Genomic DNA, 24,990 nt, shown 5'->3' with positions numbered 1-24,990 from the left:
AATCAGTTATCGTGTTTGACTGTCAATCTAAAGGTTGGTGCTTTGACACCACCCATGTTCAGTTGGATGAGAGCACAATTGGACAGAGATCAAGCGTCAGGATCAAATACACCACAAGTCTCTGTGGTGCAATTGGTTATCGTGTTCGACTGTTAATCTAAAGGTTGGTGGTTCGTGCCCACCCAGGGACGACAGTTCTCAGTCTGTTGTGCTCCATGATGTGGATATGACAAGTCTCTGTGGTGCAATTGGTTGGCACTTTAGACTGTTAATTTCAAAGTTGGTGATTTGAGTCCACCCAGGCATGCTGTCTTTCTGTTTCTAGTGATATGGAAGACCTTCCTGGCCTTACAGTAAGCTTGCTTTTGACCTGCTGTGTTTCCTGTTGTCACATGTGATTGGTGTGTTGTTGAACATGAAAGATGACAAGTTACTATACCTACTGGTAAAATGGCTGTCAATGGTCTCTGATCTTCTGTTACTCAATAGCTTGATCATTCTGTGTTCTCCAAGGAACATATCATTTATTCTTATTAATCTGGCTAGTATGACAACGTAAATGATGTCAATCTGGCATGAATAACCTTAGCATTTATATTTATCTCGCGAGAAAGACAATGTTGGTCCAGTGTGTTTGTGTGTATATGTACGCCTATACGCCATGAAAGTGACTAGCCACTTCATCATTCTTCCAGAGTCAGTCCCCTTATTATTTGGAATAGGCTTGGCGATTATATATTACATTTGTGAAAATGCAGTTGTTTAAAATATATATTTATCAGAATATATTTGTGATTGTGGCTGAATTTACTCCTGCCAAATGCCTTTTAATATAATGTTGCGCTGACGAACATTGCGCTACATTTTTGCCTTTTAAGGCCATTCAAAAAGCTAACAAACATTAGAAAACTACAGGTCTACTTCCTTGAAAATGTTGCTGCACTTTCGATGCACGTTAACACAACCATTGGAACAAAGTGTTGTTGTTTCACAAACTCCATGTTCAGTTGGATGAGAGCACAAATGGACAGCGATCAAGAGTCAGGATCAAACACACCACGAGTCTCTGTGGCGCAATTGGTTAGCGCGTTAGACTGTTAATCTAAAGGTTGGTGGTTCGAGCCCACCCAGGGACGACAGTTCTCATTTAGTAGTGCTCCATGATGTGGATATGAGATTCCTGTTATTTTGCCCTGCTGATGGTCAATGCCAACACAAGCCTCTCTAGTGCAATCAGTTATCGTGTTTGACTGTCAATCTAAAGGTTGGTGCTTTGACACCACCCATGTTCAGTTGGATGAGAGCACAATTGGACAGAGATCAAGCGTCAGGATCAAATACACCACAAGTCTCTGTGGCGCAGTTGGTTAGCGTGTTAGACTGTTAATCTAAATGTTGGTTGTTTGAGCCCACCCAGGGATGACAGTTCTCAGTTTGTTGTGCTCCATGATGTGGATATGACAAGTCTCTGTGTTGCAATTGGTTGGCGCTTTAGACTGTTAATTTTAAAGTTGGTGATTTGAGCCCACCCAGGCATGCTGTCTTTCTGTTTCTAGTGATATGGAAGACCTTCCTGGCCTTACAGTAAGCTTGCTTTTGACCTGCTGTGTTTCCTGTTGTCACATGTGATTGGTGTGTTGTTGAACATGAAAGATGACAAGTTACTATACCTACTGGTAAAATGGCTGTCAATGGTCTCTGATCTTCTGTTACTCAATAGCTTGATCATTCTGTGTTCTCCAAGGAACATATCATTTATTCTTATTAATCTGGCTAGTATGACAACGTAAATGATGTCAATCTGGCATGAATAACCTTAGCATTTATATTTATCTCGCGAGAAAGACAATGTTGGTCCAGTGTGTTTGTGTGTATATGTACGCCTATACGCCATGAAAGTGACTAGCCACTTCATCATTCTTCCAGAGTCAGTCCCCTTATTATTTGGAATAGGCTTGGCGATTATGTATTACATTTGTGAAAATGCAGTTGTTTAAAATATATATTTATCAGAATATATTTGTGATTGTGGCTGAATTTACTCCTGCCAAATGCCTTTTAATATAATGTTGCGCTGACGAACATTGCGCTACATTTTTGCCTTTTAAGGCCATTCAAAAAGCTAACAAACATTAGAAAACTACAGGTCTACTTCCTTGAAAATGTTGCTGCACTTTCGATGCACGTTAACACAACCATTGGAACAAAGTGTTGTTGTTTCGTAAACTCCATGTTCAGTTGGATGAGAGCACAAATGGACAGCGATCAAGAGTCAGGATCAAACACAGCACGAGTCTCTGTGGCGCAATTGGTTAGCGCGTTAGACTGTTAATCTAAAGGTTGGTGGTTCGAGCCCACCCAGGGATGACAGTTCTCATTTAGTAGTGCTCCATGATGTATATATGAGATTCCTGTTATTTTGCCCTGCTGATGGTCAATGCCAACACAAGCCTCTCTAGTGCAATCAGTTATCGTGTTTGACTGTCAATCTAAAGGTTGGTGCTTTGACACCACCCATGTTCAGTTGGATGAGAGCACAATTGGACAGAGATCAAGCGTCAGGATCAAATACACCACAAGTCTCTGTGGCGCAGTTGGTTAGCGTGTTAGACTGTTAATCTAAATGTTGGTTGTTCGAGCCCACCCAGGGACGACAGTTCTCAGTTTGTTGTGCTCCATGATGTGGATATGACAAGTCTCTGTGTTGCAATTGGTTGGCGCTTTAGACTGTTAATTTTAAAGTTGGTGATTTGAGCCCACCCAGGCATGCTGTCTTTCTGTTTCTAGTGATATGGAAGACCTTCCTGGCCTTACAGTAAGCTTGCTTTTGACCTGCTGTGTTTCCTGTTGTCACATGTGATTGGTGTGTTGTTGAACATGAAAGATGACAAGTTACTATACCTACTGGTAAAATGGCTGTCAATGGTCTCTGATCTTCTGTTACTCAATAGCTTGATCATTCTGTGTTCTCCAAGGAACATATCATTTATTCTTATTAATCTGGCTAGTATGACAACGTAAATGATGTCAATCTGGCATGAATAACCTTAGCATTTATATTTATCTCGCGAGAAAGACAATGTTGGTCCAGTGTGTTTGTGTGTATATGTACGCCTATACGCCATGAAAGTGACTAGCCACTTCATCATTCTTCCAGAGTCAGTCCCCTTATTATTTGGAATAGGCTTGGCGATTATGTATTACATTTGTGAAAATGCAGTTGTTTAAAATATATATTTATCAGAATATATTTGTGATTGTGGCTGAATTTACTCCTGCCAAATGCCTTTTAATATAATGTTGCGCTGACGAACATTGCGCTACATTTTTGCCTTTTAAGGCCATTCAAAAAGCTAACAAACATTAGAAAACTACAGGTCTACTTCCTTGAAAATGTTGCTGCACTTTCGATGCACGTTAACACAACCATTGGAACAAAGTGTTGTTGTTTCGTAAACTCCATGTTCAGTTGGATGAGAGCACAAATGGACAGCGATCAAGAGTCAGGATCAAACACAGCACGAGTCTCTGTGGCGCAATTGGTTAGCGCGTTAGACTGTTAATCTAAAGGTTGGTGGTTCGAGCCCACCCAGGGACGACAGTTCTCATTTAGTAGTGCTCCATGATGTGTATATGAGATTCCTGTTATTTTGCCCTGCTGATGGTCAATGCCAACACAAGCCTCTCTAGTGCAATCAGTTATCGTGTTTGACTGTCAATCTAAAGGTTGGTGCTTTGACACCACCCATGTTCAGTTGGATGAGATTACAATTGGACAACGATCAAGCGTCAGGATCAAATAAACCACAAGTCTCTGTGGCGCAATAGGTTAGCGCGTTAGACTGTTAATCTAAAGGTTGGTGGTTCGAGCCCACCCAGGGACGACAGTTCTCATTTAGTAGTGCTCCATGATGTGGATATGAGATTCCTGTTATTTTGCCCTGCTGATGGTCAATGCCTACACAAGCCTCTCTAGTGCAATCAGTTATCGTGTTTGACTGTCAATATAAAGGTTGGTGCTTTGACACCACCCATGTTCAGTTGGATGAGATTACAATTGGACAACGATCAAGCGTCAGGATCAAATAAACCACAAGTCTCTGTGGCGCAATAGGTTAGCGCGTTAGACTGTTAATCTAAAGGTTGGTGGTTCGAGCCCACCCAGGGACGACAGTTCTCATTTAGTAGTGCTCCATGATGTGGATATGAGATTCCTGTTATTTTGCCCTGCTGATGGTCAATGCCTACACAAGCCTCTCTAGTGCAATCAGTTATCGTGTTTGACTGTCAATATAAAGGTTGGTGCTTTGACACCACCCATGTTCAGTTGGATGAGATTACAATTGGACAACGATCAAGCGTCAGGATCAAATAAACCACAAGTCTCTGTGGCGCAATAGGTTAGCGCGTTAGACTGTTAATCTAAAGGTTGGTGGTTCGAGCCCACCCAGGGACGACAGTTCTCATTTAGTAGTGCTCCATGATGTGGATATGAGATTCCTGTTATTTTGCCCTGCTGATGGTCAATGCCAACACAAGCCTCTCTAGTGCAATCAGTTATCGTGTTTGACTGTCAATATAAAGGTTGGTGCTTTGACACCACCCATGTTCAGTTGGATGAGAGCACAATTGGACAGCGATCAAGCGTCAGGATCAAATACACCACAAGTCTCTGTGGTGCAATTCGTTATCGTGTTCGACTGTTAATCTAAAGGTTGGTGGTTCGTGCCCACCCAGGGACGACAGTTCTCAGTCTGTTGTGCTCCATGATGTGGATATGACAAGTCTCTATGGTGCAATTGGTTGGCACTTTAGACTGTTAATTTCAAAGTTGGTGATTTGAGTCCACCCAGGCATGCTGTCTTTCTGTTACGAGTGATATGGAAGACCGTCCTGGCCTTACAGTAAGCTTGCTTTTGACCTGATGTGTTTCCTGTTGTCACATGTGATTGGTGTGTTGTTGAACATGAAAGATGACAAGTTACTATACCTACTGGTAAAATGGCTGTCAATGGTCTCTGATCTTCTGTTACTCAATAGCTTGATCATTCTGTGTTCTCCAAGGAACATATCATTTATTCTTATTAATCTGGCTAGTATGACAACGTAAATGATGTCAATCTGGCATGAATAACCTTAGCATTTATATTTATCTCGCGAGAAAGACAATGTTGGTCCAGTGTGTTTGTGTGTATATGTACGCCTATACGCCATGAAAGTGATTAGCCACTTCATCATTCTTCCAGAGTCAGTCCCCTTATTATTTGGAATAGGCTTGGCGATTATATATTACATTTGTGAAAATGCAGTTGTTTAAAATATATATTTATCAGAATATATTTGTGATTGTGGCTGAATTTACTCCTGCCAAATGCCTTTTAATATAATGTTGCGCTGACGAACATTGCGCTACATTTTTGCCTTTTAAGGCCATTCAAAAAGCTAACAAACATTAGAAAACTACAGGTCTACTTCCTTGAAAATGTTGCTGCACTTTCGATGCACGTTAACACAACCATTGGAACAAAGTGTTGTTGTTTCGTAAACTCCATGTTCAGTTGGATGAGAGCACAAATGGACAGCGATCAAGAGTCAGGATCAAACACAGCACGAGTCTCTGTGGCGCAATTGGTTAGCGCGTTAGACTGTTAATCTAAAGGTTGGTGGTTCGAGCCCACCCAGGGACGACAGTTCTCATTTAGTAGTGCTCCATGATGTGGATATGAGATTCCTCTTATTTTGCCCTGCTGATGGTCAATGCCAACACAAGCCTCTCTAGTGCAATCAGTTATCGTGTTTGACTGTCAATCTAAAGGTTGGTGCTTTGACACCACCCATGTTCAGTTGGATGAGAGCACAATTGGACAGAGATCAAGCGTCAGGATCAAATACACCACAAGTCTCTGTGGCGCAGTTGGTTAGCGCTTTAGACTGTTAATCTAAACGTTGGTTGTTCGAGCCCACCCAGGGACGACAGTTCTCAGTTTGTTGTGCTCCATGATGTGGATATGAGATTCCTGTTATTTTGCCCTGCTGATGGTCAATGCCAACACAAGCCTCTCTAGTGCAATCAGTTATCGTGTTTGACTGTCAATCTAAAGGTTGGTGCTTTGACACCACCCATGTTCAGTTGGATGAGAGCACAATTGGACAGAGATCAAGCGTCAGGATCAAATACACCACAAGTCTCTGTGGCGCAATTGGTTAGCGCGTTAGACTGTTAATCTAAAGGTTGGTTGTTCGAGCCCACCCAGGGACGACAGTTCTCAGTTTGTTGTGCTCCATGATGTGGATATGACAAGTCTCTCAGTTGCAATTGGTTGGCGCTTTAGACTGTTAATTTTAAAGTTGGTGATTTGAGCCCACCCAGGCACGCTCTGTTTCTAGTGATATAGAATACCTTCCTGGCCTTACAGTAAGCTTGCTTGTTTCCTGTTGTCACATGTGATTGGTGTGTTGTTGAGCATGAAAGATGACAAGTTACTAAACCTAATGGTAAAATGGCTGTCAATGGTTTCTGATCTTCTGTTACTCAATAGCTTGATCATTCTGTGTTCTCCAAGGAATATATCATTTATTCTTATTAATCTGGCTAGTATGACAACGTAAATGATGTCAATCTGCCATGAATAACCTTAGCATTTATATTTATCTCGCGAGAAGGACAATGTTGGTCCAGTGTGTTTGTGTGTATATGTACGCCTATACGCCATGAAAGTGACTAGCCACTTCATCATTCTACCAGAGTCAGTCCCCTTATTATTTGGAATAGGCTTGGCGATTATATAATACATTTGTGAAAATGCAGTTGTTTAAAATATATATTTATCAGAACATATTTGTGATTGTGGCTGAATTTACTCCTGCCAGATGCCTTTTAATATAATGTTGCGCTGACGAACATTGCGCTACATTTTTGCCCTTTTAAGGCCATTCAAAAAGCTAACAAACATTAGAAAACTACAGGTCTACTTCCTTGAAAATGTTGCTGCACTTTCGATGCACGTTAACACAACCATTGGAACAAAGTGTTGTTGTTTCGTAAACTCCATGTTCAGTTGGATGAGAGCACAAATGGACAGCGATCAAGAGTCAGGATCAAACACACTATAAGTCTCTGTGGTGCAATTGGTTAGCGTGTTAGACTGTTAATCTATAGGTTGGTGGTTCGAGCCCACCCAGGGATGACAGTTCTCATTTAGTAGTGCTCCATGATGTGGATATGAGATTCCTGTTATTTTGCCCTGCTGATGGTCAATGCCAACACAAGCCTCTCTAGTGCAATCAGTTATCGTGTTTGACTGTCAATCTAAAGGTTGGTGCTTTGACACCACCCATGTTCAGTTGGATGAGAGCACAATTGGACAGAGATCAAGCGTCAGGATCAAATACACCACAAGACTCTGTGGGGCAATTAGTTATCGTGTTCAACTGTTAATCTAAAGGTTGGTGGTTGGAGCCCACCCAGGGACGACAGTTCTCAGTGTGTTGTGCTCCATGATGTGGATATGACAAGTCTCTGTGGTGCGATTGGTTGGCGCTTTAGACTGTTAATTTTAAAGTTGGTGATTTGAGCCCACCCAGGCATGCTGTCTTTCTGTTTCTAGTGATATGGAAGACCTTCCTGGCCTTCCAGTAAGCTTGCTTTTGACCTGCTGTGTTTCCTGTTGTCACATGTGATTGGTGTGTTGTTGAACATGAAAGATAACAAGTTACTATACCTACTGGTAAAATGGCTGTCAATGGTCTCTGATCTTCTGTTACTCCATAGCTTGATCATTCTGTGTTCTCGAAGTAGCATATAATTTATTCTTATTAATCTGGCTAGTATGACAACGTAAATGATGTCAATCTGGCATGAATAACCTTAGCATTTCTATTTATCTCGCGAGAAGGACAATGTTGGTCCAGTGTGTTTGTGTGTATATGTACGCCTATACGCCATGAAAGTGACTAGCCACTTCATCATTCTTCTAGAGTCAGTCCCCTTATTATTCGGAATGGGCTTGGCGATTATATATTACATTTGTGAAAATGCAGTTGTTTAAAATATATATTTATCAGAATATATTTGTGATTGTGGCTGAATTTACTCCTGCCAGATGCCTTTTAATATAATGTTGCGCTGACGAACATTGCGCTACATTTTTGCCCTTTTAAGGCCATTCAAAAAGCTAACAAACATTAGAAAACTACAGGTCTACTTCCTTGAAAATGTTGCTGCACTTTCGATGCACGTTAACACAACCATTGGAACAAAGTGTTGTTGTTTCGTAAACTCCATGTTCAGTTGGATGAGAGCACAAATGGACAGCGATCAAGAGTCAGGATCAAACACACCACGAGTCTCTGTGGCGCAATTGGTTAGCGCGTTACACTGTTAATGTAAAGGTTGGTGGTTCAAGCCCACCCAGGGACGACAGTTCTCATTTAGTAGTGCTCCATGATGTGGATATGAGATTCCTGTTATTTTGCCCTGCTGATGGTCAATGCCAACACAAGCCTCTCTAGTGCAATCAGTTATCGTGTTTGACTGTCAATCTAAAGGTTGGTGCTTTGACACCACCCATGTTCAGTTGGATGAGAGCACAATTGGACAGAGATCAAGCGTCAGGATCAAATACACCACAAGACTCTGTGGGGCAATTAGTTATCGTGTTCAACTGTTAATCTAAAGGTTGGTGGTTGGAGCTCACCCAGGGACGACAGTTCTCAGTGTGTTGTGCTCCATGATGTGGATATGACAACTCTCTGTGGTGCAATTGGTTGGCGCTTTAGACTGTTAATTTCAAAGTTGGTGATTTGAGTCCACCCAGGCACGCTGTCTTTCTGTTTCTAGTGATATAGAATACCTTCCTGGCCTTACAGTAAGCTTGCTTTTGACCTGCTGTGTTTCCTGTTGTCACATGTGATTGGTGTGTTGTTGAACATGAAAGATGACAAGTTACTATACCTAATGGTAAAATGGCTGTCAATGGTTTCTGATCTTCTGTTACTCAATAGCTTGATCATTCTGTGTTCTCCAAGGAATATATCATTTATTCTTATTAATCTGGCTAGTATGACAACGCAAATGATGTCAATCTGGCATGAATAACCTTAGCATTTATATTTATCTCGCGAGAAGGACAATGTTGGTCCAGTGTGTTTGTGTGTATATGTACGCCTATACGCCATGAAAGTGACTAGCCACTTCATCATTCTTCTAGAGTCAGTCCCCTTATTATTTGGAATGGGCTTGGCGATTATATATTACATTTGTGAAAATGCAGTTGTTTAAAATATATATTTATCAGAATATATTTGTGATTGTGGCTGAATTTACTCCTGCCAGATGCCTTTTAATATAATGTTGCGCTGACGAACATTGCGCTACATTTTTGCCCTTTTAAGGCCATTCAAAAAGCTAACAAACATTAGAAAACTACAGGTCTACTTCCTTGAAAATGTTGCTGCACTTTCGATGCACGTTAACACAACCATTGGAACAAAGTGTTGTTGTTTCGTAAACTCCATGTTCAGTTGGATGAGAGCACAAATGGACAGCGATCAAGAGTCAGGATCGAACACACCACGAGTCTCTGTGGCGCAATTGGTTAGCGTGTTAGACTGTTAATCTAAAGGTTGGTGGTTCGAGCCCACCCAGGGACGACAGTTCTCATTTAGTAGTGCTCCATGATGTGGATATGAGATTCCTGTTATTTTGCCCTGCTGATGGTCAATGCCAACACAAGCCTCTCTAGTGCAATCAGTTATCGTGTTTGACTGTCAATCTAAAGGTTGGTGCTTTGACACCACCCATGTTCAATTGGATGAGAGCACAATTAGACAACGATCAAGCGTCAGGATCAAATAAACCACAAGTCTCTGTGGTGCAATTGGTTAGCACTTTAGAATGTTCATCTAAAGGTTGGTGATTTGAGCCCACCCAGGGACGACAGTTCTCATTTAGTAGTGCTCCATGATGTGGATATGAGATTCCTGTTATTTTGCCCTGCTGATGGTCAATGCCAACACAAGCCTCTCTAGTGCAATCAGTTATCGTGTTTGACTGTCAATCTAAAGGTTGGTGCTTTGACACCACCCATGTTCAGTTGGATGAGAGCACAATTGGACAGTGATCAAGCGTCAGGATCAAATACACCACAAGTCTCTGTGGTGCAATTCGTTATCGTGTTCGACTGTTAATCTAAAGGTTGGTGGTTCGTGCCCACCCAGGGATGACAGTTCTCAGTCTGTTGTGCTCCATGATGTGGATATGACAAGTCTCTGTGGTGCAATTCGTTATCGTGTTCGACTGTTAATTTAAAGGTTGGTGGTTCGAGCCCACCCAGGGACGACAGTTCTCAGTTTGTTGTGCTCCATGATGTGGATGTGACATCCTGTAATGAGATTCCTTTTATTTTGCCCTGCTGATGGTCAATGCCAACACAAGTCTCTCCAGTACAATCAGTTGCGTGTTTGACTGTCAATCTAAAGGTTGGTGTTTCAACACCACCCAGGGATGACATTTTTCAGATTGTGGAGATGTGAACTGACCCTTCCTGACTTGGCGTGAGCTTCCATGAGACTTTGGCCTCCTGAGGGTCAGTATAACCACAAGTCTCTGTGGTGCAATTGGTTGGCGCGTTAGATCATTCTGTATTCTCCAAGGAACACCTGTTCACACACTCAATCAAACATACTCCAACCTCTCCACAATGGCCAAGACCAGAGAGCTGTGTAAGGACATCAGGGTTAAATTGTAGACCTGCAAAAGGCTGGGATGGCCTACAGGACAATAGGCAAGCAGCTTGGTGTGAAGGCAACAACTGTTTGTGCAATTATTAGAAAATGGAAGAAGTTCAAGGTGATGGTCAATCACCCTTGGTCTGGGGCTCTTTGCAAGATCTCACCTCGTGGGGCATCAATGATCATGAGGAAGGTGAGGGATCAGCCCAGAAGTACACGGAGGACCTGGTCAATGACCTGAAGAGAGCTGTGACCACATTCTCAAAGAAAACCATTAGTAACACACTATGCCGTCATGGATTAAAATCCTGCAGCGCACGCAAGGTCCCCCTGCTCAAGCCAGAGCATGTCCAGGCCCGTCTGAAGTTTGCCAATGACCATCTGGATGATCCAGAGGAGGAAAGGAAGAAGGTCATGTGGTCTGATGAGACAAAAATAGAGCTAAACTCCACTCGCCGTGTTTGGAGGAAGAAGAAGGATGAGTACAACCCCAAGAGCACCATCCCAACCGTGAAGCATGGAGGTGGGACCACAGTATAAGGTAGTAATTGTGGAATTGTTAGGTTAGATTACTCGTTGGTTATTACTGCATTGTCGGAACTAGAAGCACAAGCATTTCGCTACACTCGCATTAACATCTGCTAACCATGTGTATGTCACAATTACAATTTGATTTGATCAACTGTATCAAAAGCCTTACAGATATCAATAAAAAGTGAGTGACTAGTCTCTCAAAGCACTTCATGATGACGGAAGTGAGTGCTACGGGGCGGTAGTCGTTTAGCTCAGTTACCTTTGCTTTCTTGGGAACAGGAACAATGGTGGCCCTCTTGAAGCATGTGGGAACAGCAAACTGGGATAAGGATTGATTGATTATGTCCGTAAACACACCAGCCAGTTGGTCTGCGCATGCTCTGAGGACGCGGCTGGGGATTCCATCTGGGCCTGCAGCCTTGCGAGGGTTAACACTTTTAAATGTTTTACTCACGTCGGCTGCAGTGAAGGAGAGTCTGCAGATTTTGGTAGCGGGCCGTGTCAGTGGCACTGTGTTGTCCTCAAAGCGGGCAAAAACATTATTTAGTCTGTCTGGGAGCAAGACATCCTGGTCCGCGACGGGGCTGGTTTTATTTTTGTAATCCGTGATTGACTGTAGACCCTGCCAAACACCTCTTGTGTCTGAGCCGTTGAATTGCGACTCTACTTTGTCTCTATACTGACGGCTTAGCTTGTTTGATTGCCTTGCGGAGGGAATAGCTACACTGTTTGCATTCGGTTATGTTTCCGGTCACCTTGCCCTGGTTAAAAGCAGTGGTTTGCGCTTTCAGTTTCGCGCGAATGCTGCTATCAATCCACGGTGTCTGGTTTGAGAATGTTTTAATCGTTGCTGTGGGTATAACATCGTCAATGCACTTTCTAATGAACTCGGTCACTGACTCAGCGTATTCGTCAATGTTGTTGTTGGACGCAATGCGGAACATATCCCAATCCACGTGATCGAAGCAGTCTTGAAGCGTGGAATCAGATTGGTCGGACCAGCGTTGAACAGACCTGAGCGCGGGAGCTTCTTGTTTTAGTCTCTGTCTGTAGGCTGGAAGCAACAAAATGGAGTCGTGGTCAGCTTTTCCGAAAGGAGGGCGGGGGAGGGCCTTATATGCGTTGCAGAAGTTAGAATAACAATGGTCCAGGGTTTTACCAGCCCTGGTTGCGCAATCGATATGCTGATAGAATTTAGGGAGTCTTGTTTTCAGATTAGCCTTGTTACAATGAATGCAGCCTCAGGATATGTGGTTTCCAGTTTGCATAGAGTCAAATAAAGTTAGTTCAGGGCCATCGATGTGTCTGCTTGGGGGGGAATATATACGGCTGTGATTATAATCGAAGAGATTTCCCTTGGTAGATAATGTGGTCGACATTTGATTGTGATGAATTCTAAGTCATGTGAACAGAAGGACTTGAGTTCCTGTATGTTGCTATGATCACACCACGTCTTGTTAATCATAAGGCATACCCCCCCGCCCCTCTTCTTACCAGAAAGATGCTTGTTTCTGTCAGCGCGATGCGTGAAGAAAGCAGCTGGCTGCACCAACTCCGTTAGCGTCTCTCGAGTCAGCCATGTTTCCGTGAAGTAAAGAACATTACAGTCTCTGATGTCTCTCTGGAATGCTATCCTTGCTCGGATTTCATCAACCTTGTTGTCAAGAGACTTGACATTGGCGAGTAGTATGCTAGGGAGTGGTGCGCGATGTGCCCGTCTCCGGAGCCTGACCAGAAGACCGCCTCGTTTGCCCCTTTTATGGCATCGTTGTTTAGGGTTGCCGGCTGGGATCCGATCCATTGTCCTGGGTGGAAGGCAAAACACAGGATGTGCTTCGGGAGAGTCATATTCCTGGTCGTAATGATGTTGAGTTGACGTTGCTCTTATATTCAGTAGTTCCTCCCGACTGTATGTAATGAAACCTAAGATTACCTGGGGTACAAATGTAAGGAATAACACGTAAAAAAACAAAATACTGCATAGTTTCCTGGGAACGCGAAGCAAGGTGGCCATCTCTGTCGGCGCCGGAAGTGGGTCATGCTAAGGCAGAGATTGTCGAGTGTAAGTCATTCACCTCATATAAACATCTTGGAATTTTAATTAATGACGGCCTCTCTTTTAAATTGCATATTCAACAATTTACACAAATTGAAATTGGGATTTCATTTTAGGAATAAGGTCTGTTTTTCTTTTGAAGCCAGAAGGAGGCTAGTATCAGCTACATTTATGCCTTTACTAGACTATGGGGATATTACTTGTAGTTTTTCATGTTGTTTGTCTGGAATTTTTGTAATGACTTGGTGGTGCCTATCTTGGCCAGGACGCTCTTGAAAAAGAGATTTTCAATCTCAATGAGCCCTTCCTGGTTAAATAAAGGTTAAATAAAGGTTAAATAAAGGTTAAATAAAGGTTAAATAAAAGAAAGATATTCCTGCAGAAGTGTTTGCATGACTTCCTCTGCATGCTCATAGGTCAGTGAGGGACATGAAACATCTGCCAACTTTTTCGGAAGGTAGTGGGTCCCAGGTTACTGATAGAAGCTCCCGTTCTACGTTTCAGGTAACATCTTGCGGTGATGCCACTTTCTGTGGCTGTTTCTCAAGAACAGTGACAATGACCTGGCTGCCGGCTGTCTGTCTCACCACATAGAGGGTTTCTGTGTCTATGTGTTAATGTCTAACTGGAATGGTGACCTTCCAGACCATGCAGGGACACTGGAAATAGCAGTAAGAGTCACACACCACTAATGTCATTAATCGTCATGATCTGTCTGTAGGATGAGGAGGCAATATGGGAGAACAGGTAGTCATTTATACATAGGTTACGAGACTCTCAGAACTCCTGCAGAGTATATGACATAATAAAACCGAGAAGAACTGTTATTTTCAGGCACACTCTTCCCCAAAAAGTCATTCTGAAAAATCTCAATGTGTCTTCAGCTGATGGGGTGCAGCTTTTGAACTTTGTTCTTGGGGCATTTATGTTATATTCTTCAAGATTCAATGGGTAGATATAATTAAGTCCAAAAATTGATGCAGAAATAGCAGATTGCCCTTTAACTCACACATTGTGGAGCCTGAGATCTATACTAGGCTGAAAGGAGGTTTGACCAAATTAGGTTTTATGAAAAAGTTGAAGATGACAATATCCATTTACTGTAAGAAAGCACTCATGCCATCTGGTGGATAAAGAAATAGTTTATTAAAAAAGCACAATGCAAAGATATTGTAAAAGTACAGGTGTCACGACTTCTTCCGAAGTCGGCTACATTTGGAGTCGGCGACATTTGGCGGTCGACGTCACCGGCCTTCTAGCCATCGCTGCTCCACTTGTCATTCTTCCATTTGTTTGGTTTTTCCCCGGGTTCCGTGTTGATTGTTTAACTATTGCATTATTGTGACAGTAGCGCTTTGCACTATTTGCCATTTGGCTGGAGGTTGTTTGATGCAGTTGCGTCCGTCTGTTGTTACTTCTGCCTATTCAAATGTACGCCTGTGTCACGTTCTGACTTTTTTTTCCTTTGATTTGTCTTGTTGGGGTGGGCAGTCTATGTTAGTTTTTCTATATTTTCTATTCCTGTGTTTGGCCTGATATGGTTCTCAATCAGAGGCAGCTGTCTATCGTTGTCCCTGATTGAGAACCATATTTAGGTAGCCTGTTTTCCTTTGTGTTTTGTGGTTATTTTCAGTCTTTGTGTGTCTGCACCAGATAGAACTGTTTCGGTTGTCACTTTGTTGTTTTGTATTTTTGAAGTGTTCAGTTGTTTATTAAAAAGATGAACACTAACCACGCTGCGCTTTGGTCCTCTCCTTCTTCCACCCAAGACAGCCATTACAGCCTGATCACAACTCTCTGCTCTTCTGCACCTGACTTCTTACCAGTAGCGCAAAACCTGACAACAGGCAAATTGGAAGAAAACGTGAATAGCACTTTTTGGAAATTCATATACAAATATGTTATCCTATCATCTGAATGACAGACATAACAAATCCAAGATAATACATTTTAAGACATTTACAACAAAACAATACAATTCAGTACACAATAAAAAGCAGATTCAATTACTGTAGCTGCAGATAAGATCCATCATCATTACTCCATATATATATATTTTTTTAAAGAAGCTGTTACAGTGAAACACAATTAAACCATGCTTAAACTTCTCTAGGATAGGGGGCAGCATTTGGAATTTTGGATGAAAAGCATGCCCAATTTCAACTGCCTGCTACTCATCCCCAGAAGATAAGATATGCAAAGTATTAGTAGATTCGGATAGAAAACACTCTGACGTTTCTAAAACGGTTTGAATCATGTCTGTGAGTATAATAGAACGTATGTAGCAGGCGAAACCCCGAGGACAAACCAAATACAAATTATTTTTTGAGGTCACCCTCTTTTCAATGAATTTTCATTGGGATTCCAGATTTCTAAGGGACTTGCTTGCAGTTCCTACCCCTTCCACTGGATGTCACAAGTCTTTAGAAATTGGTTGAGGTTAATTCCTTTGTGTAATGAAGAAGTACGGCCATCTTGAACAAGTGTCACGTCATGTCTACTGTTTGACACAGGCGCAAGACCAGAAAGCATGCTTGAGTTTGTCTTCCTGTATTGAACACAGATCACCCCGTCTTCAATTTGATCGATTTATTTACATAAAAAATACCTAAAGTTGTATTACAAAAGTATTTTGAAATGTTTTGACAAAGTTTACAGGTAACTTTGAGATATTTTGTCGTCACGTTGCGCAAGTTGGAACCGGTATTTTTAAGGATCGAACAAAAGGACCATTTATGATGTTTATGGGACATATTGAAGTGCCAACAGAAGAAGCTCGTCAAAGATAAGGCATGATTTATATTTTTATTTCTGCGTTTTGTGTCTCGCCTGCAGGGTTGAAATGTTCTCTCTCTTTTGTTTACTATCAGTGCACAGATAATATGATCGTTTGCTTTTGCCAAAAAGTCTTTTTGAAATCTGACATGTTGGCTGGATTCACAACACGTGTAGCTTTAATTTGGTATCTTACATGTGTGATTCCATGAAAGCTTGATTTTTATAGGAATTGATTTGAATTTGGTGCTCTGCATTTTCTCTGGCTTTTGGCCAAGTGGGACGCTACCGCCCCACATATCCCAGAGAGGTTAAATAATATATCTGTTGGTAAATAAAATAAGTAAGAACTCCTTCATGTACAAGGTGTTATTGTGTTTGTGCATGTGTTTGTTTGCTTGTGTGCATTGAGAGTGCAAAGTCCATGTTCCGGTTTCCTTCTGCTTCTGCTCCTCCTCTGATGGTGTGTCCTTCCATCCATCTCTCCATCCCTCCATCCTTTCATCTCTCCATCCCTCCATCCCTGACCCCCGCAAGTACCTGCAGCATATCACCGCACAAAGTTGTTTAGGACATGCAGTCAAACAAAATCTTAAGAATCAAACAAAATACATACTTTAAATAGCTACATTATACTTTGATATCAGAGCATTAGTTCCATATTAGTATCATATTAAGTATCAATAGCATATGGCTATTAGTCTTACCTGGGGCTGTACCTGGCTTCAATTGATAATAGACTGAATCTGCCTCAGGTGGGGTTGCTGTTTCTGTAAGGAGTGAGGATAAAACATCAGAATAATATAACAGTTATATACAGAATATTATGCAGCTAGTCAATATGGGGTCAGAGGTGTGAGGTTATAATAGAGGGAATATGGAAGGAGGGATGTCCGGTCTTACCTTTCTTCTTCTTGGCTTTGGCCTTCTGTTTAAGGTCAACCTCAGCATAGGTCACATCAACAGGTCCAGTTGCTGCTGAAAATGGACATTTCCAGTCAACAAATGAAGGAATTAGCTTATTGAAAACTCTGCATCTTTTTCAAATCTCCAAAATCACACATTTAGATTTCACTGACTGCCAACCTGTAGAATGGGTCTCACCTGTGGTCTTCCATGCCTTGATCTCAGAATAGACTGGATTTTCTTTTGGATCAGCTGGCATTTCTGAGGAGGAGAAGGAGGTGAGAATTTGTATGTTTTTATCAAATTTGATGAGTAAAAAACACTGCTACATTTTGTATGAATTTATGTGACAGTTGAGAATTACTTTTCTTTTTCTTGTCCAACTTTTTGAATTGAATCTGGGCGTACGTGACCTCACTTGATTCAGCATTAGCAGCACCAGCATCTGAAATATACAGGTAATACACTAATATCTCTATTTAGTGTTAGTATGCTAGTCATATTAAACGCATGAAGAAGAGCAACAATAACTCTGTACTGTATTCATGCTAAATTTAACATACAGGTAGCCTAGTGGTTAATAACCGAAAGGTTGCTGGATCGAATCCCTGAGTTGACAAGGTAAATGTCTGTTGTTCTGCCCCTGAGCAACCCACTCTTAACCAGGCGCCGAAGACGTGGATGTCGATTAAGGCAGCCCCCTGCACCTCTCCCCTGCACCTCTCTGATTCAGAGTTAAATGCGGAAGACACATTTCATTTGGAGGCATTCAGTTATGTACAACTGACTAGGTATCCCACTTTATCTTTCCCAGTACCATTGTCATTACTGTCTGAGGGTGTGATTGTATCATAGATGTTAGCGCCAACTGTTGGTCAAAGAATAGAGAGAAAGATTAATAGGTTGGTTTTCCATCAGCTTGCCTAGGGACATAGAGTACGGTAACATCTATATAAAGTTAATGGTGAAAAGTCAGTATGTGAAGTAACAGAGAGGAGAGTGACAGTGGTCTGGGATGAGAGACTGACCATGCTGCAGACGTGTATACCCAGCATCAGGAGCCTGGCCCTGGGTAGATCCTTGGTCCTGTTGGGGGTTCAGGTTGGTGCTCTGGGGCTGGGGGGGCCTACAGGGAGAGAGATACTCATGAAACACACAGATTATATTTTACTGTATGAAAAGGAACGTCGTTGAAAGACAGGTGTACTCACGAGAACATTATGTTGCAACATGAATCTGTAATGAGAATAGCATACTATTAAACTGTATCAAGTCATTACTGTTTTAAACATTTGTTATTAGACATTATTCTCCTAAACATGAACCAAAAAGTTAAATGAGAATTTATAAAAGTCTCACCTTTGGCTTTTCTATATCGACACAGCAGTACCAGGAGAATGGCCAGTAGAACACCAGCAACAACCAGGCCCACAACCACTCCTACTGGGACTGATGTAGAGGGTCCAGGAGTTACACCTGGAGAGAGAACAACAAATCACCATCAGGTTCTGAGGTAGTTGTAGAAAATAAATAAAGTAGTGGACAAAGTGAATATATATTTGACAACTGACTTGAGATCAGATGACCAGTCTGAGCTTGTAACTCCATACCTACAGTATGCTTTTTAACACAACAAATGACTGATGACCACAGATATTATGAAAAGGTCATGTGATCATGACCGTTTTCTCACCTCTCACTGTCACCCAGCTCTCTGGTGATATTACTTTAATAGATGTACACTTATAGGAGCCTTCATCTGACTTGGACACTGCAGGGATGGTCATCTCTCCTGAGGTCTCATTCCTGATGAGTACTCCATCTTTGTAGAAATCAACCTTGGGGCTCGGGTTTGTTTCCTGAAATCTATTTGTACAGCGTAGAGTCACAGAGTCTCCCTCAGTTATGGGATAGGCAGGGCTCTCCAGGATCAGAGGGACAACTGTGTAACATAATATATCAATTAAATTGTAAATCTGAAGTACAGAATTGAACATCATTATCATACATTGTAATGTAAGAAAGGATTAGTGAATGTTGGACAATAGACATACCAGCCACTGTGATGTTGACAGCATTACTGTACTCTCCTGATCCAGACTCACACCAGTACACTCCACTGTCCTTTTTACGTGTGGATCTGATGGTACATGTGGACCTTGCTATTGATCCCCAGTTAGAGCCACATCCTGACTCCACTGCTTTCTTGCTGTATCTCTTCAGTTTCCATCCAGTAGAGTTCCTCTTCTCCTCACAGCTTAGTGAGAGAGACTTTGATGTAAAGTGTTGAGTTATGTTAGGTCTTATTTTGAGAGACACGGAAGTTTGCGGATCTGAAACAGTCACAGTGACAGAGTCAAATGGATAGTTATATATACACATGAGGGTGACTTAAATATGATTAAATGCAGTTTCAATGCAGTTAGTTACCTCCCGACCAGAAAAACTGAGGTTCACTGTAGACTGTGTCATAGACTGGGTCTCCTCTCCCTGCTCTACACACATATCCTCCTGTGTGACTAGGACCAGTAGGGATCAGAGTGTAGGAGTCTTCACTAGTCCCATTGCCAGATAGAGGCTCTACAGAGTAGGACCTGTCTGATAGGGAGGGTAACCCAGCTGTGTAGGGAACAGTTTGGTACCAGAAGAACCTCCAGCCTGTAGATGACTCTTTAACCCCACAGCTCAGTGTAACTGAGTCTCCAGGGTTCAGCCACTGAGGAGAGACACTTAGGACAGCTTGGGGTTTATCTGTTATGAAGGAAATGACACAAGTCAAATGTTCAGTCTTTAAAATGTTTACCCATTTTGTTACTATGGTATTGTACCTTACCCCCCAAAAAACTACAGTTTTGATACATCATTGATCTCACTGTCTGCTCTTTGACCTCATCCCTTCTGTCTTTCTCTTGCAATCCCATAAAAACAGACTTACCTAACACGGTCAATTGTATATCATTACTTGTCTGGGAGTGTTTTAAGCCATTTCTTTTCTGAAGACCTTCACAGGTATATAGACCATTCTTTGCAGGATTGATTCTGTACTCAGGCTCTGTTTTGGTGTAGACCAACTTCCCACTGTTATAAAAAGCATACTCAATCTCTTCTCCCCCCTGTATGTCACATCTGAGAGTGACAGTCTCTCCACTGAATATATGGGGCCAGTTGGGTTGGAGGGTCAGAACAGCCACAGGTCTCTCTGCACAGACACACCATAGAAAATAAAGTTTATCACACACCTTGGAATGTAAAATAATGTTGATCAACATTCATCACAACATGACCATATCATATGTTGTCATTTCTGAACATACAGTATGCAGTCTGAACTGTCTGACTTACCCAGATCTAGTCATCAGAATATATGTACAGTGATGTCCACACACACACACAGAGACACACACACATATGCACACATATATATATATAATATATACACACACACACTTACTCACCTTTCACAGTGATAGTGACAGGATCACTGATGATTGATGATATGGGTCTGGACTGGATGTCTCCCTGACACCAGTAGAGACCCTGGTCAGTCTCAGCAGCTCTACTGATGGTGAAGGTGGCTCCTGTTGTAGTGTGTCTGCCAGACAAGGTCACTACTTTCTTAGGGTTGTCTTTGTACCATGTGTAGCTCCAGCCACTGTCAGACCCCACTGAACACGTCAGAGTCACTGTCTCTCCAGTGTATGCAGGGTTTGGATACACGCTCAGTGTGGTTTCAGGAAGAGCTAAGAAAACAGAGAGCAGAATATCAAAACGTCTGGATACATGTTTGGTCATTTCTAATAATTTAGCTATTGCAGTTATGTTTTGATTAAAGTTTATTTTAAATAGGGGTATGTTGTCTCTATTCAGTTAGAATTTACACTCTATACAGTATATTTAGATGTACCCTCATTTGCTCATATTTCAGAATGTCCAGACAGTGATTGAAAATGAATAGCGAGCTCACTAGTGACGCTAATGTGGAAAGATGAGCTGAGATATGAATTTTGGGGCCGTCTTGTCCTTGTCCCCTGACACTGGTACTGACCAGCCTGGTCAGAGAGAGAGATAGTGGTGGTTTTACTGGTCTGACTAGAAAGCCGTTCTTTATTTATTAACCAGTGGTACATCCAGTCTGTGTAGTTTGATATGTCACACTGCAGCTTGACTGTGTCACCAGAATACAGTGTCTCCTGGGTAGTGACCATCTTCACTGAGGCTGTAGGCAGAGCTGTGAAACAGTTTGTCTTCAATCAGTTAAAAGTATGATCTTAGTACCATACACCATATTTCTTCAATTATTACATGAAAGGAGAATTAATTAATGTAAGAATCTCAACTGCAATAGTAGACAGAACTTTTTAAAACGACAAAATAGCACCCTTAAAATGGGCCCAATGTCAAGAGGTTATTGACAAGGAGGGACTGATGTGAATGAGAGACAAGATGACTTACCTGTCACTGTCAGTCTGACTGCATCACTCCACCTAGAATACATCCCATTACCAATATGTGAACCCAGACACCTGTAGTCAGCACTGTCTGAAATATTATCCTCACTGATCTCATATTCATGCTCCCTACTGGGTAACTCTACATCATCCTTGCTCCATGTGTATTTCCACTCAGTGACTTCTCCCCTCTGTATGTTGCATCTGAAAGTGACAGATTCTCCACTGAATATCTGGGAGGATTTGGGTTGTATGGTCAGAACAGCCATTGCCGGTCCTGCAATAAATAAAACCAGAATGAAACTATTTATTTACAGACAATCAAAATCAGTTATTTTGAGACGATCAAAACACAAAATATGTTTATCCAAAAGCAGCTTTAAAAATGACAAATAAAACATTTGATGAAGCATAAAGAGATGGAGGCTTGATCAAGTGTACAAATATCTACCATCATCATCTTCAGAGTGTCCAGAGTAGATGTGTGTACTCAGCACTGCAACAAAGAAAGTCACATTGCTCCAATATTTGGTTGAAATAAATATCAACATGTCTTATTCATGTCACTGATTACCAAATCCACCTTTAATTTATTTTAAAGGTGCAATCTATGATTTCTACACACCTTTTTATTAATCATAGGCATTTATTCTTGACGAGTATAACTTTTAATTTCCTCAACTGTCTCATTCCATCATAAACTCCAAAAATTGTTATTTTATGACAATTATTGTAAATAATGTAGATGAATGAATTTCCTTAGCCCCATCCCTCAGCCATATACCACAAAAAGTGTCAGGGTGGCCATTTTGTTGTAGTTTGAATTACGGACTGCAGCTTTAAATGGCCACTGACTTCCCGTGTTCTGCACACAGAGAGACCACAAACACCAAAACAGCCACTCATTAATCTCTTAACACAGTTTACTATAACTGTAGCATTGGAACCCTCAACCATTTACAATAATCACTTCTTGATTCCCTCAACACATCCAACAAATATTGCATTTTATATTCATTGTCAATCACATTTTGCAACCACTGAGTTGGCACCACTCTTTAGTTCCTGAGTGAAGACCTGGTTAAATGCACACCACCACACTAACCAGGTCTGCATGGCATCGGCTATACAATCTCAGGTTCTCACAGAGATGCAACATCAATGTAGAATGGTCACTTTCTACACAATATTTGCTGCAATTTCCTTTGAGTGACATTTACTAATGTTTCCTCAATAAGGGCTGAAACACCAAAAACAAAGCTAAAGCATGAAACTGTCTTCATTTGGATTAATGTCTTATTCCTTTCCCCCTTAAATTCTTATTAAATGAGGTAATTAGTGTTCATAAACAAACACACTAACAAACATACTTACATAGTAGCAAACAGAACAAGGTGTGCTCCATTCTGACCCCACAGACAAGTGACTTTCTCTACAACTACAGTCCTTCTAACAAACCCCTCTACTTCCTATATGATGACAATCTGCTTAGATCACACCACTTCATGCTTAGATCACACCACTTCACCATACACAGAAAAGCAGAGAAATATTCTAGAGATTATTCTCACTCACAAACACACACCACACACACACACACAACCTCAGATGGTTCTGTTATGAGTAATACGTTTAGCTACTGTCTACATAGATGTGTTTTTTATTGTGTTGTTTATGGATGTATTTAAATGTGTCTGTATATGTGATGTGTAGCAGGGCTATTGTTCATGTACTATATTGTGTGTGTCTTGTGTTGGTGTGTGTGGTGTGTGGTTTGTTTGTGTGTGTGTGTATATATTGTTTACGTTTGTCTATTGTTTATTATTTTCATATTTTTTAAAACTTTTTTTCAATTGCTTTTCTTTTTGTAAATGATTTTTTGACTCATTTACTTTTTTATTTTTATATACATGATTTTTAAAAAACATTTTCTAAAAACTGCATTGTTGGTTAAGGGCTTGTAAGTAAAGTGTAGAGTGTAGGTTGTGGGACACATGTACAACATGTGTGAAGAAACAAACATGGGGAGAGAAAGGTTACAGGGGCTAGCAGTTACAGACTTCACCTTTAGTTAGTATACTATGATAAACATCTGGGGTTTCTTATCGCCCCCTTCAGGGACAGGCCTGTAACTACTCCACATTCTTATTTATAAAGCCCTTTATACATCAGCAGATGTCACAAAGTGCTATACAGAAACCCAGCCTAAAACACCAAACAGCAAGAAATGCAGATGTAGAAGCACAGTGGCTAGGAAAAACTCTAGAGGAACAAGGCTCTGAGGGGTTGCCAGTCCTCTTCTGGCGGTGCCAGGTGGAGATTATAAGAGTACATGGCCATTAACACCAGATTGTTCTTCAAGATAAGATGTTCAAACGTTCATAGATGACCAGCAGGGTCAAATAATAATGACAGTGGTTGTAGAGGGTGCAACATGTCAGAACCGCTGGAGTAAATGTCAGTTGGCTTTTCATAGCCGAGCACTCGGAGGTCGAGATAGCAGCAGGCGCGGTAGAGAGAGAGTAAAATACAGCAGGTCCGGGACAAAGTAGTGAAAAGGTCAGGGTTCCATAGCCGCAGGCGGAACAGGTGGACTGGGGCAGCGGCATGACCAGGTGGACTGGGGACAGGCAAGGTAGTCCTGAGGCATGATCCTAGAGCTCAGTTCCTCCCGGTTTGGAGAGAATTAGGGGTAAGCGCAATGCCGTCGGGGGTACTTCATATAAAATGTGATTCATACAAAAAATTGGAAATATATTATATTATTTTCTTCACATTTTCACAGTCAATTTATATTTTCCAACGGAGCTATACATTTGGGTGAGTTTTTTTTCTCACCTGAGTAGCCTCGTTTCACTGCCAAAAATAAAATGTAACCATCTAGTGTCCAGAAAAATAACAACACAACGTAGCCTAGACAAATAATGAACATCCAATCACATTAACTGTTACTCTCTGGCAGGAATTCCACTAACAGTCCATATGTAGCCAAACGTAGCTGCTGCTCATTCCGTTTGCTCGAAAATTGATAAATGGTTAAAATAAGTAAGGCCGGCGTCTACTGGTTGGTATGATTTGGTAGTACTGCTACTAACAGCAGTACTACACCTGCACCTGTCAATGACACAAGTTGTTCTGCTTCCACGAGCACATCCAATGCTAGCATCAGTAATTCTACATTTGTTGTTAGACCAGCTAGCATGGACACTGACAGTTGTGAATCTGATGCAGCCGAAGAGCTACTGTCCCCTTACCAAGGAAAGCACCGAACAACAGACAGGGACGTTGGAGCATCAAAGAGGCGCAAATATGATGAGAATTACATTGATTTGGGGTTCACTTGTATTGGGAGCAGTGCCTTTCCTCAGCCACAGGGAGAATTAAGACGACTTTCGAGTAGTAAGACATGTATAAACGCAACAGATACCATTAATTAGAAAGGGCTAGAAGCATCTTATATGTTGAGCTACCAAATGGCTAGGAAAGGCATGCCCCATACTAATTTGGGGGACTTAATTCTTCCTGCTGTCATGGATATGG

At 41.6% G+C, this 24,990-nt stretch overlaps 1 protein-coding gene and 15 non-coding genes across 18 annotated transcripts; 15 read left to right on the top strand and 1 right to left on the bottom strand.

The window, feature by feature from the left end:
- The first annotated feature begins 117 nt into the window (after positions 1-117).
- trnan-guu (transfer RNA asparagine (anticodon GUU)) lies at positions 118-191 on the top strand. Its single transcript has one exon. It is a non-coding gene; the product is annotated as a tRNA-Asn (tRNA).
- An 871-nt stretch (positions 192-1,062) lies between these two features.
- On the top strand, positions 1,063-1,136 carry trnan-guu (transfer RNA asparagine (anticodon GUU)). The gene has a single exon. It is a non-coding gene; the product is annotated as a tRNA-Asn (tRNA).
- A 212-nt stretch (positions 1,137-1,348) lies between these two features.
- trnan-guu (transfer RNA asparagine (anticodon GUU)) lies at positions 1,349-1,422 on the top strand. Its single transcript has one exon. It is a non-coding gene; the product is annotated as a tRNA-Asn (tRNA).
- Positions 1,423-2,293: 871 nt separating this feature from the next.
- trnan-guu (transfer RNA asparagine (anticodon GUU)) lies at positions 2,294-2,367 on the top strand. Its single transcript has one exon. It is a non-coding gene; the product is annotated as a tRNA-Asn (tRNA).
- Positions 2,368-2,579: 212 nt separating this feature from the next.
- Positions 2,580-2,653, top strand: trnan-guu (transfer RNA asparagine (anticodon GUU)). Its single transcript has one exon. It is a non-coding gene; the product is annotated as a tRNA-Asn (tRNA).
- An 871-nt stretch (positions 2,654-3,524) lies between these two features.
- Positions 3,525-3,598, top strand: trnan-guu (transfer RNA asparagine (anticodon GUU)). The gene has a single exon. It is a non-coding gene; the product is annotated as a tRNA-Asn (tRNA).
- Positions 3,599-3,810: 212 nt separating this feature from the next.
- On the top strand, positions 3,811-3,884 carry trnan-guu (transfer RNA asparagine (anticodon GUU)). Its single transcript has one exon. It is a non-coding gene; the product is annotated as a tRNA-Asn (tRNA).
- A 212-nt stretch (positions 3,885-4,096) lies between these two features.
- On the top strand, positions 4,097-4,170 carry trnan-guu (transfer RNA asparagine (anticodon GUU)). Its single transcript has one exon. It is a non-coding gene; the product is annotated as a tRNA-Asn (tRNA).
- A 212-nt stretch (positions 4,171-4,382) lies between these two features.
- trnan-guu (transfer RNA asparagine (anticodon GUU)) lies at positions 4,383-4,456 on the top strand. The gene has a single exon. It is a non-coding gene; the product is annotated as a tRNA-Asn (tRNA).
- Positions 4,457-5,613: 1,157 nt separating this feature from the next.
- Positions 5,614-5,687, top strand: trnan-guu (transfer RNA asparagine (anticodon GUU)). The gene has a single exon. It is a non-coding gene; the product is annotated as a tRNA-Asn (tRNA).
- Positions 5,688-5,899: 212 nt separating this feature from the next.
- trnan-guu (transfer RNA asparagine (anticodon GUU)) lies at positions 5,900-5,973 on the top strand. The gene has a single exon. It is a non-coding gene; the product is annotated as a tRNA-Asn (tRNA).
- A 212-nt stretch (positions 5,974-6,185) lies between these two features.
- trnan-guu (transfer RNA asparagine (anticodon GUU)) lies at positions 6,186-6,259 on the top strand. Its single transcript has one exon. It is a non-coding gene; the product is annotated as a tRNA-Asn (tRNA).
- Positions 6,260-7,113: 854 nt separating this feature from the next.
- trnan-guu (transfer RNA asparagine (anticodon GUU)) lies at positions 7,114-7,187 on the top strand. Its single transcript has one exon. It is a non-coding gene; the product is annotated as a tRNA-Asn (tRNA).
- Positions 7,188-8,345: 1,158 nt separating this feature from the next.
- On the top strand, positions 8,346-8,419 carry trnan-guu (transfer RNA asparagine (anticodon GUU)). Its single transcript has one exon. It is a non-coding gene; the product is annotated as a tRNA-Asn (tRNA).
- A 1,158-nt stretch (positions 8,420-9,577) lies between these two features.
- On the top strand, positions 9,578-9,651 carry trnan-guu (transfer RNA asparagine (anticodon GUU)). The gene has a single exon. It is a non-coding gene; the product is annotated as a tRNA-Asn (tRNA).
- A 4,794-nt stretch (positions 9,652-14,445) lies between these two features.
- On the bottom strand, positions 14,446-22,896 carry LOC109896907 (Fc receptor-like protein 5). 3 transcript variants are annotated; one of them, XM_020491353.2, is made up of 17 exons: positions 22,825-22,896; positions 21,902-21,946; positions 21,455-21,727; positions 20,967-21,230; positions 20,458-20,742; positions 19,938-20,201; positions 19,433-19,753; positions 19,057-19,335; positions 18,696-18,944; positions 18,362-18,478; positions 18,214-18,238; positions 18,031-18,128; positions 17,367-17,447; positions 17,201-17,263; positions 17,000-17,074; positions 16,804-16,866; positions 14,446-16,636 (listed from the first exon to the last, which is right to left on the bottom strand). In XM_020491353.2, exons 1-17 carry the CDS (start codon positions 22,853-22,855, stop codon positions 16,452-16,454), a joined length of 2,718 nt encoding a protein of 905 aa, XP_020346942.1. In that variant the 5' UTR covers positions 22,856-22,896; the 3' UTR covers positions 14,446-16,451. The 3 variants fall into 3 exon arrangements, with proteins under 3 accessions (XP_020346942.1, XP_020346943.1, XP_020346945.1); XM_020491354.2 differs by having other exon boundaries at positions 17,000-17,071; XM_020491356.2 differs by lacking the exons at positions 14,446-16,636; positions 16,804-16,866; positions 17,000-17,074; positions 17,201-17,263; positions 17,367-17,447 and adding an exon at positions 17,705-17,870.
- Positions 22,897-24,990: the final 2,094 nt, after the last annotated feature.

The sequence above is a fragment of the Oncorhynchus kisutch genome, linkage group LG9 (genome assembly GCF_002021735.2).
Source record: "Oncorhynchus kisutch isolate 150728-3 linkage group LG9, Okis_V2, whole genome shotgun sequence".
NCBI classification, from domain to species: Eukaryota; Metazoa; Chordata; class Actinopteri; order Salmoniformes; family Salmonidae; genus Oncorhynchus; species Oncorhynchus kisutch.
Note: the sequence above shows the minus strand (reverse complement) of the source record. Positions and strands in the feature narration are given on the sequence as shown.